The sequence below is a fragment of the Chelmon rostratus genome, chromosome 7, assembly GCF_017976325.1.
Source record: "Chelmon rostratus isolate fCheRos1 chromosome 7, fCheRos1.pri, whole genome shotgun sequence".
Taxonomy (NCBI): domain Eukaryota; kingdom Metazoa; phylum Chordata; class Actinopteri; order Chaetodontiformes; family Chaetodontidae; genus Chelmon; species Chelmon rostratus.
The window spans coordinates 11,658,051-11,669,595 of NC_055664.1; the positions used below are offsets into that span (position 1 = coordinate 11,658,051).

General features: G+C 43.4%; 1 protein-coding gene across 1 annotated transcript; it reads left to right on the forward strand.

Moving 5' to 3' along the window:
• The first annotated feature begins 444 nt into the window (after positions 1 to 444).
• Positions 445 to 10,008, forward strand: scn2b (sodium channel, voltage-gated, type II, beta). Its single transcript, XM_041941358.1, has 4 exons — positions 445 to 538; positions 8,391 to 8,551; positions 8,642 to 8,858; positions 9,812 to 10,008. Exons 1-4 carry the CDS (start codon positions 445 to 447, stop codon positions 10,006 to 10,008), a joined length of 669 nt encoding a protein of 222 aa, XP_041797292.1.
• Positions 10,009 to 11,545: the final 1,537 nt, after the last annotated feature.

The following is an 11,545-nucleotide window of genomic DNA, read 5'->3' on the forward strand; positions in this document are numbered from 1 at the left end:
AAGTAGGTTCGAGCTGAAAAACAGAACTACAGTTGGTTGCATTTGTTTTTCCACTCCTTTATCCAAATTTGTCTCCCATGTTCTCGTGCAATTGTTAGATTTTTGTTGTCTTTATCGCTTATTTGCTGCTCTCCAGCGTATTTATCATTTGTTTAGAGGGTCAGAGTGATCCCCTCCATTTTATTTTAGTTGCTCTTCCTTCCCTGCCCTCCCTCCTCCACCGCCAGCTAACCGTCAACCATGAGATCAACCTCCATAAGGCTACTGCCACTGCCAGCCATGTCCTGCCTCTAAAACAAAAATACTGTTTTTAGCATTTTAACGCACACACCAACAGCAGACTTGCTGCCCCGCTCTGTATTTTGTAACCACACACATTTTTCTAGCGATCAAAGCGCGCCTTTATTTGGTAAGATTAGATATTTTTTGAACAGAAGGATGAAGATGTCTTCCCCCGCGCAGGAGAAGAGGAGCTCCGGCGCTCGGCCGCTGTGCGTCGCGCTGCCGCCGCTGCTGCTGCTGCTGCTGCTGCTCTCCGGTAAGACACAGAGCGGCCACGCCGATCGATGCTTTCATACATTGATACGCGGATCAACAGTTCGATCGGCGGATGGCTCCCATACACTGCTCCATCTTTAGGCCTTTTCCCCTCATATCTGACACAGTGCGCGCGCTAGCGCGTGTGTGTGTGTGTGTGTGTGTGTGTGTCACAGAGGGAGAGAGGGGATAATGGGTGTAATGTGAGATAACGTCGCTTAATTGTTATTCCAGCATTTTCCCGGGTTGTCAGATCCTTTTAAAGCAAATGCTCGTGGCTCCCCTCGACCGATTTTCGCTGAACTGATTTCTGATCAGTTGTGTGAGGACTCATTCTCCCCCTGCGTCTCTATTTAGCCTCTGTTGACAGCGAAATTAGTGCAATGGTGTATCGCAGCCTTTAAACGGGATTATGATGCACTATATAAAAATAAATATTGGCTTAGACTGCACGCAAACTGATAGTGTACAGTAAGTCTCTGTGACTCAGTGTTGTCAGTGAGGGGTAGAAATAGGCCTGTAATAAGGTGTTAACAATGTGCTGTTGGTATTTTTAGGCCTTGTATTCAGTAGCAGACATTTAAACCTATATATGGTCTCATCTTAGTATGAATTTATATGAGTGCATAGAACAGGGAGCACATGTGATCATGTTTAAACCAGACTGGTCCACAATAATAATAATAATAATAATAATAATAATAATATAAGCATATCCACCAGATCAAAACACAGTGTGACCCACATCTGATCAGCACCGCCACAGCATCATTACTCCAGCAGAGAATGATCAAATAGGCTTAAATACAAAGCCAGTGCTCTCCAGGAGATTTACAAACAAAAGCCAACCTTATCCTGCATTATATGAGCCGGTGTTGTGAGGTGCATCCGCCTGTGTAACACAACCCCTTCCTGCTGCTTCCTGTGTTTACATTAGATGCCACAGTAAAGCCACTTCCTGTCTCTCTTTTACTCTCTAGTAAGTGAAAGTGATCACCACCATCACTGTATGCCTACTTAAAGGATTAAACTGTAACACTTATGCATCAAAATGCCTAAAAAGGTAAATATTTGCTTATTCTGCATTTGATGCAGCAACACGCTTCAAACACTTTGGGACAGGAGCAACAAAAGACTGGGAAAGTTGTGGAACGCTCCAAACACACCTGTGTGGATCATTCCACAGGTAAACGGGTTGATTGGTAACAGGTGATAGTATCATGATTGGGTATGAAAGGAGCATCCTGGAAAGCCTCAGTCGTTCACAAGCGAGGATGGAGCGAGGGTCACCACTTAATGAACACATGATTGTATAAAGGAGATTAATACATGGGCTCAGGAACACTTTGTAAAACTGTTGTTGGTAAACAAAGTTTATTTGCAAATGATTGCATTCTGTTTTATTTACGTTTCACACACCGTCCCAACTTTTTTTGGAATCTGGTTGTGCAAAAAGTTTGTACTGTTTCATGGGAAATCTCCTTTTCGTCCAGTTTCATAATTTCCCCGTCATTTCAACGCCAATGAATGTGTGAGTGTGAGGGAACACTTAGAGCCAACAGGACAGTGGAGTTGACTTCTGACTTCAAATTGTCCTTTTGTCTTCTTGCCTCATCAGATGTTGCAGCTCAATGGTTTGGAAATTACAGAGAGCAACTCACTCACCAGCGTATTTTTAGACGGTGTCATCAGCCTTCGCTTTTTCACTCATGCCAGATGAAAATAGATTCCCAAAAGTTGACTGTTGCTGGGGGCCGTTGTTGTAATTGCACTTTTTCTTTTCTTTTCAGCAGGATGTAGCCGATGCTAAAGGAAAAACTGACAGATTACTGCTACTGCTGCTAGCTGCTTAATTGTTCAAATGAAAGAAAAATGCAAAAAATACGCCTTACAAGGGGGCTAATTACAGTGAGATACCCCACAAATCAAAAATCACATATCTAAACCCATCAACCAAAAATGAGTCACTTTAAGTCAGTGTAAATATATTCATATATATCCATAGTTTAGACACATTAGGCGGTTAAGAATGTAAGATGTCGACATGCTTTATATGCTGAATGACAGATGTAGTGCCAGACTCTGAGCTCACCCATGAAAACAGCTAACAAGGCTAACCGCTAGTTTGTCAGTAGTATTCTTATAGACTTCGTGCAGACTTTGGAGAGTGCTGCAGTTTTCCACCAATATTCTTTCTGCCCATCAGTGTTTTAACTTGACTCTCCAACCCAATAGTTACAGTTCCTGCAGAGAGACACTAGAGGGCAGCAGCACACTGAAAAGGAAAAGCGAGCACTTTAAACGTGCTTCCGTTGACATCAAACAGGCCAAAGTGCAGCCCTTATGTGGCACTAGGAAGTAGACAGGAATCACCACAGTTAAGTCTAAAGTTATATATAAGCAATGTGTTTTATTTTCTCCATTTAAAAAAAACCTAAACTTGTGAATCCTAATTGCTTCAAACAACAGACTTATGACTAGGAGTTCTATATTTTCCATTAAAATGCACTCTCCCTTTCCACTAACATGTTAATGAATATGAAGCTATACTTGTTTTTGGTTCTGAAAAATCTTGATGTATAAGAATCATTTTATGACACACCATTTGTCCCAGTCATTATTGACTTCAGTGATTAGAATTAAGTTTGTCATTGAGTCAAAGTCTAATTTTATCCTTGAAAAATTGTTATCTAAGTGACATTAATCGAAGCCCTCAACTTAGTATTAGTAACATTCCTATGATACGCTCTCCAGCAGCAGAGCAGCTGGCGTCACAAGACATCCTGTTTCACTAAAGAACTGATCTAAAACATTGTTAGGCTAAGCTCTGTGAAGACTTCGACTATGCACTTTACTCCTCTGATGATGTTAAACACCACCACCGTCCATAAAAAGAGGCTTTGTGTACATTCATGTCTGCCTGTGCATTTGTGTGGTGGCTGTATGTCTGCTGTCGATTCCACTCAAACCCTGTGAGTGCTTCTCCAAAGTTAAAACGTGCTGACTCTTAAAGCAGCCAGACTTTTTGACTCTACTATAAGTAGACGTGACTGTCAATAATACATAACAGTGAAAGAGAGGAGGGGAGAGGAGGATGAGGAGTGAAAAGTACCTTTCAACTGTTACTCAACTGGTCAATATTTTCCATGATGTTTGGTATTAACCAGCTATCATGAAACAGTGTGGGCTTGTGCCGTTATTATGCCGACAGCACTGCAGGGGTATATGCAGGCCTCTGTGGTTTTTTTTGTCTGCCGTATGTGGTAGTGTTTAGATAATGTTACAGCAACATATCACGCGAAGAGGCTGTATCTCACACAGCACTGTTTTTGTTAATTACTTATAAGGTTACGAGAGTGATTGCAGTCCCACTCTAATGGCATTGCATAATCAGGGAAAAGCAACTCCAGCCCACAGGATTCCTGCAACTCCTCCAGGAACTTACTGACGGATGTCATATTTTTGTTATGAGCTGTACTGGCTGCTGACCCCCCCCCCTCCCCTCTTCTTTTGGCACCTGAGCGAAGAGTGCTGCAGTGTGCATAGTGCAGTGTGACTTCCTCCAAAGCAGGGGGCAGTAGAGCTAAGCCCAGCAGTACTGGACACAACTGAATCCCAACTAAACAATATCAGACTTGGAACAACACTTAACAACAGGTTTCGTTAAGTGGAACTGCACAGCGAAGCTGCAAAGATAACTCTTGATTCACCTTTACACCAATGTCCCTCTGGTGGAAGAAGACAGAAACATAAAAAGTGGTAACACTTGACCCCAAAACTGTGCTGTCCTGGATGAGCGATACTGACCCACCGCCTACTGCCACCCTCCTCTTGTAGCAAATCATCAAAATACCAAATGCTCAGTTTTAACTTGTCAAGTGTTCAGATGCCAAGCACCAGCAAAAGTGGAAGTGGAAGCTAAGCGTATAAGAAAAATGTCAGCCCCACTGAAAGCAGCTTGGAATTTAATCGTTTTTTCACCAGCAGCCAATCTGGGATCAGGTCTGATGTTTTGGTTTAACTCCTTGTGATGCCGTCATCATTAAGCCTATGTTGCCCCGGGGACATATAAAGAATTTATAAGTGCTCTCAGTTAAAGTGCCTTGCAGAGGCTTTGCGGTGAACTCTGCCACAAAGGACATGGTGATCAGAGGCCAGACCCCAAAAACGCATTAGGGTCCAGGCATCCACTTAAAAGACCCATCCTGGACAACAATCTAAGGGACGCCACGCAGTGTCGCTTAGTCCACTAAAGATAGTTGGCTGCTTTAAAAACAAGAAGGCAGGTGCTCATTTGATAACCCTGAAGTGCTGACCAACATGTACTCCATCAAACCACTCAGGACCAGCACCTCTCATACAAAAAGTCCTGTCAGAACCATCTTCAACACCAAAACAAGTGAGTGATGATTCTTTTTTTTAGGGCTTATACAACCCAGGCCTAGAACATTATCGCCATGAAAATAGAGCCCAAAGTCAGATGTTTTTTTTTGGAACATCCTCTGAATACTTAGCTGCAGCGCTTTGTGCCCTTAAAGCAGCTTTAAATTACTTTTAGTAGAGACCTTCAAAAGCTTTTTCCATGCCTCCCTACGGATGCCTGATTGGATTGAGATCTGAAAGTTTAGGCTAGGCCACTGTAAAATAACAAAAAACAAAAGATCACTGCCCTCTATTAAATTAATTAATGCATATATACATTTGTGTATATCAGTATACACCTGTGCTGTGAATAGGATTTTGTGCAAACCTAAACCTAATGAAAAGCTGGCCACATTCTGTTGGATAAGAGAAATAGGGAGGACACAGGAAAGATGGTGCAACAGACCTACGTATGTTTCACCTTTTTCCTCTGCATTGACCTTGTGAGAGTCAGGAACGATGGAGGGAGTTTGACGGAGTAAGAGAGGGAAACGCACGAAGCGCTGCAAAGGGAAGACGGGGAGAAACGTAAAAACTGTCATTTTGAAGGTACCAGAGGGGTCGGACAGAAGAGGTTGCAGGAGAGAGGCATGAGACGAGGCAAGAGAGGTGGACAAAGATGGGAGAGGAAAGAGGGAGGGGCCGGGAGAGGGAGGAGTCACATGAGGCTGCTTCACTGCAGTATTTCATCTGGTCTCTCTCCGTGTCTGCATCTGCCTCTCTTTCTCACCATCCACAGGACTGCTGAGTCAGCAGGAGCCTGCATCAAACTGTTCCTCACACTGTATATGTGTGTGTATGGGCTGTCGGAGCGAAGGCACATACGTGTGTGCAGTGCTTAACGCGTGTCCGCAACAGCAGCGTCTGCTTGAATGTGTCGCTGTTAGCTGTGTGTACGGGTCAGTATGCAGGGATGATATTGACGTAGCACAGCCAGCATGCTTAGCTCACTGCTGACAATGCACACCTTGTAGGAGGGTGTGTATGTATGTGTGTGTTTGTGTGTGTGCGTGTGTGTGTGTGTACAAGGGAGAGCAAGAAGCAGGTGCTACGCAGCATCACAAGACACCTGACTGTGGTGAACTGCGTGCATGGAAAATTGTGTGTGCGTGTGTGTGTGAATTATACATATGGTTTGTGTGTGTGGTGCAGAGAGGCAGGCCTGTAGAGTGATGCAGCAGCAGTGGGGAGGGAGCCAGAAACACCCGACTGCAGAGAGAGAATGGTGCAGAGTCCCATCACACACACACATACACACACACACACACACACACACACTGAGACAGAGGCACAGATTCTGTCTGGGGAGTGTAAGCCCATGCTGAGACATAATGTTAGAGAGGAGGAGGAAACTAAATGATATTTTAATTTCATTTTAAGTTGCATTAAATGCAGTTATATGCGTTTTACTTTCATTTTCTCTTTCAGCGCTCTGATTTTAAGAATACGGCATCCTCCCACGATGCCCTCTTGACAACTTGAACAGCTGCAGTGATTGAGATTACTCTGAATACTTGAATCCTGCCATTACATCATCACCTACGATAAAGCTTTACGTGCTGCATTTTAAGACCACAGATAATGGCTATAGAACTGAAATACCTGTGTTTCCACATGGATGTCAGCTTCTTCTGCAGCGATAGATAAGTGAAGTGATGCATAAACTCTCAACACAAATAGCGGTTGTTGTGGAAGCTTGTGTGGAAGCCTGCTTTTTGTTCTCTCTGCAGAGCCATTGCAAAACCATCTATGACATAGAGGTTTATGCTGATTTCACAGAAGATGCCATGAAAGGCCACTTTCTGTGTTCTGTCTATGTTTGTAACAGATTTCACTGGAATTGAGAAGTACGTAGCAGGCATATTGCTTGATCTACAATCAATTTGCGGGACTTGCCCACATTTAAATCTGTTCAGTGAGTTGAGGAATTCACATCAAATGACTGTCAGCCTGAAAGACAGCACTTTCCAGATGGAGTGCAGCAGACGAGTCAGCACTTACATGAAAACCCACATCCTCACAACATACTGGGAAGTTGAAACTGCTGACAATTTGCACTTTTTGCTCCGCGTTCCATGAAAAGTAAAAATTTGTTTGTTTTGCAGCATGTTTGGTTGAACACGGCGCCCTAAAATATCTGAGGCGAGAGAAAGTGCGCTTCACAAAAGTGTGCGATTACGCACAGTTTGTAGAAATTCTGTGCGTATTACAAACCTGGAGCTGAGGATATCACACCCCTGTCGACGTCAGTGGAGCTGAGATGAAGCAAGTGAACAATTGTAGCTTCCTGAGGATCAACATCACAGAGAACCTGGCATGGACATCACATGTCTCCAACCCTGCAGCCGTCTGCCGAGCGATACAGAAGTATCTGCTGCCGTGCCACCTGCCTACTGAGCAGCTGCTTTCCCTGGGTTGCGAGACTCAACTCGTCCTCCTCGCTCAGCTGTAATGACGTGAAACTTTCAGCCTCAGCAGAAAAATGGCCTTATAGGTCGACTGTGCGCGCAGGTTATCATGACTCAAAGGAGGAAGTTAGCTGACGTAGTATAAAGAGCGAGAAAGCCTGCATGTGGAGGAGGTGGGTTGGATGAATGGGTCAAACAAACACACAAACAAACACAGGACTTTCAACCAGGAGACAACAGTTCATGTTCCGTGGGAGAGTGAAAGGCAACGTTGACCCATTTTAAGTTACATTCTGTACTTGCGTTACATCACGTACCTAAGAGATCCAGGATCTTTTCCTAAACCTTACCAACTAAGCTAACTGCGACCGTTCCACACCGTTAATGACGTGAGGACGCAGGTCTGGTTGCTGGCACCTTCCAGCGGTGATACATGTCACTCTGGGAGTGATTGACAATCAACTTTTCAGTCGTTTAGGTATAAAGACATGTTGGAAACTGTGCACTGACACTGTATGTACTGTACACACTGTCAGGATGTATACGTATATAAGTAACTGTATATTGTTTTGTTTATTTTTTATTTTGTCTTATTCTATTGTAATGTAAAAATGTGTATATATGTTTTCTGCGTGCGTAGCATGAAGGGGCTATAACTTAGATTTCATTTTGCAGCCTTGTGTTGTAAAATGACAATAAATGAACCCTGACACCTTGACTGGAGTCAAAAATCAGATGTCTTTCGCCTCATTTCGACAAGCTAAAAAGAGGCTTTTCTACTTGACACTGATTTTAACATCAGTGACCAGTGACTTTACTCTGACTGAGATCTCGGTTGAACACTTCTACCAGATATACTGTTAGCATGTAGATGTTACCAGAAAAATACCAAATATCTGGTGTCCTGTACCAAAATTTGAACTCTGAATTTCCTTCTCATTACTTAGATTTGCCTTCCTTTAAGATGTATGTTTTTGGTGGTGGTGCTCGCGTTACTAACACTGGTGTTGCTTTTGTTCACAGGTTGTTCAAGCATGGATGTGTCCGTGGCCAGTAACATTAATGCACTGAACGGAACAACTGTTAGAATCCAATGCATATTTACCTCCTGCTATAAGATGAATACTGCCAAGTTTGCCATGAACTGGACCTATCAAGAATCACTAAACGATACGGAGGAGATGGTAAAATTACTAGTCTTCATGCAACTACGGTATGTACATGTTAAAACTGTAAACCCGTTCTGAACTCTCGCTCTCTCTCTCTCTCCATAGTTTATGACATACTCTAAGAAAAAAGGAATGGTGCCTCTGCGTTCTGACCGGTTTGGAGACAGGGTCATGTTTGCCGGGAACCTGGATAAGAACGACCTGTCTTTCACCCTATCAGATGTACAGCTGGAAGATGAGGGGGTTTACAAATGCTATGTGAGAAACCCCCCAGACCGCATCCAGGGACGTGGTGTCATACAGCTCAAAGTTGTTACCAAACGTAAGATACCAACCCCAGTTTCTGAAGATGAAAAATTCTGATCATCTATAAATCCTAACATTTGCCTCCAAGATACACTCCCTGAATTTGTTATAGCTCACATCAGTGTCCCTCACGAAGTGCATTTTCAAGAAAGAGTGCTGCTATAAAAAACATTCTGTGTGTCAAGTCTTGGCTGTCAGAAATATTACTGAGAGCTGCGACGGCATGAAAATAGCACTCTTGACTGCTTTAATCGTATTCCCTATTTCACAAATTGTGAACGAGCCATTCGTTTGTGCCATTTTAAAACAAATACTGACTTCATTACAGAATTTGTCTACATCAGGCATGTATGCCACTTGCCTCAGATTGAGCAGCCATTTTCTTCTGTTAGGGGAGGAGCAGCAAGCTGATAGCAGTTGTGGCTCATGAATAATTTTCATAGCAGAGGCAAAATATGGCTAAAAACACTCCCATTTGCAGGTTTGCACAGTTTGCTGTTTACACTGATGCAGATCATCGTGCGTGCAGATATAAGCTACAAATGGGTGACATGTAATGCCACATTGTCTCAAAAAATGTATTTTTGAAATACTGCTACAAGAATCCAGAATCCAGACTAATAAATGGCTTCTGAATGTGACATAGCGTATGTGTTGCTGGAAAAGCTATACGATCAGTTGCTTGTATTTTGCACTGCTCTGAGCTCTCTCTGCCAGTGTACTTAAAGGATAAACGGCATGCCGGCAGAACCTGCCGGTGATGAGTCAGCTTTTTACTTATTAATGACCATCAAGAGGCTGGACTTGGAGTCTCTGAGCATCTTTTTTCGCACACACTCAAATACAAGACAGGCTAACTCAGCAGCACTTTCTGTCTTTCCACTCTGTTTAATCAGCCCAGTGGAGCTTTTAGCCAGCATTGCACTCCAGCCTTTGTCTACAAGCTATTTAACCCTCTCCTCTCCTCAGTTCCCCCTCCGAGGGATTCAACCATTGCAGTTGCGATCGGGGCATCAGTGGGTGGAGCGTTGGCTCTGCTGATCCTCTCCATGGTAGTAGTGAAATGTCTTCGGCGACACCGGAAACAGGAACTGATTTCAGAGGAGAAGATGGAGGAGGAGGGAAAACTGGAGGCTGAAGGTGTTGCAGAGGAGGGAACCAAGTAAGACATCCTTAATCCTCAAGCTGTGTGCTTAGTTTGCAGCTTCAGTTCTACTGGCAGAAGCTACTCATAAACAACATGTCATCTTAGCGATGGCAGCCACCACTCTCTTTACTGCCATATTCCACTGCTGATAATGATACACCGTCACTGTGCAAGCATACCTTGTCAAATCAGTCACATTTTGCGCATTTAACACAGTAGTCACTTACTGTAACATGTTGGCTACCAACATGACAGTTTGCCTACGAGGCATGGCTATCTTCCAGTTTGTCATGACATATGCTATGAGTTTTACACTGCACCTGCTGCTGGAAAGTGTCACCTGTCAGTGGAGCAGCAGTGTCATGTTATTTTCATGTGGCATGCAGAGAAGCAACATACCAAAAGTTAACAGTGGCATGCTGTATGGCAGTCAGAAATGCTGTGCAAGTGTTTTCTGACAATGAAATGTATCATTTCATTTGGCATATGCCAACAGAAGAGCAGCACCGCGGCAACTGTCATAAGTGGCACGTACCGTAGGCCACTGAAGTAAGAGGTGTATACCAGTGGACACTTTCTGTGGTCCTAAATTAAACTGAACATTCTTCAGTTCTTAAAACTAAATTTCTACAGCCCAGACCACAAGTCATGGGGTTTAGTTTCACATCTTTCTTCCGTATGGACTTCAATCAATGGTACGTATCTCCAGATCTAAACACAAATAAACATCTATCCTTATTCCCAAAGTCACTGGGATGCAGTGTAAGGAAAACACACAGGACTTTTGGTATATACAAGAGTTTCTGTCCAATTTGCTGCACAAAAGAAAAACCAGACACAAACTCAGACGCAACGGTGTCTTTGTATTAAGCAGTCCATAACTCCATCTGTCCTATGATTGGATTACAAACCTCAAATCTTCTCCCTCTTCTGACTGAAAGGGCGTCTCTTCTCTAACATTTATAGACAGCCATAGCTGGGTCGTCTGATTGAACCAGCGGCCTGTGGAGCCCTTACCCCAACACCTCCTCTGGTAAATACCTGCTTGTGTCACCCAGTCTGGACTGTTGTTGTTGTCTGTCATGAACTCCATGTCTGCCGTAGAGCTTAACTTGACTTTGACAGTATGGAGACGAACATGAAACACAAGTGAAATGAATAAAATGAAAGAACCAGCCAAAACAAAAACCAAACTTGCACGACACTGCTTTTCTTTTCACATTACATGCTACATTAAACATTTCATGTAGCCACAGTAATCACAATGGTGCTTATTAATCAGTAGTCTAACTTGGATTTGCTTTCTCCGTCAAAAGACGACTGCGGTTGTGCCTTGCCCTGAAAAGTGGTAAAAATAAATGTGTACACAATATGTGTGTGTGCAAGTGTGTGTTGTGCCCCAGATCTCTCCACCTGCTGGCTTTATCTCTAGAGAGGCTTATTTCCAAACAGAGGAATCTACCAAGCATATTACCAGCTCAGGTCAAATCATGGTTTGTCACTCTCTCTTTCTCTCTTTTCTTTCAGACGTGTGCACCCCCTTCCTGAAGATCTAT

Bases quoted from the DNA above. Each gene is read 5' to 3' on its own strand.
- scn2b (XM_041941358.1), top strand. From the start codon at position 445: ATGTCTTCCCCCGCGCAGGAGAAGAGGAGCTCCGGCGCTCGGCCGCTG. The intron at 539-8,390 runs GTAAGACACAGA...TTTTGTTCACAG, and splicing joins GCTGCTGCTGCTGCTCTCCG to GTTGTTCAAGCATGGATGTG. The intron at 8,552-8,641 runs GTAAAATTACTA...CTCTCTCCATAG, and splicing joins TAAACGATACGGAGGAGATG to TTTATGACATACTCTAAGAA.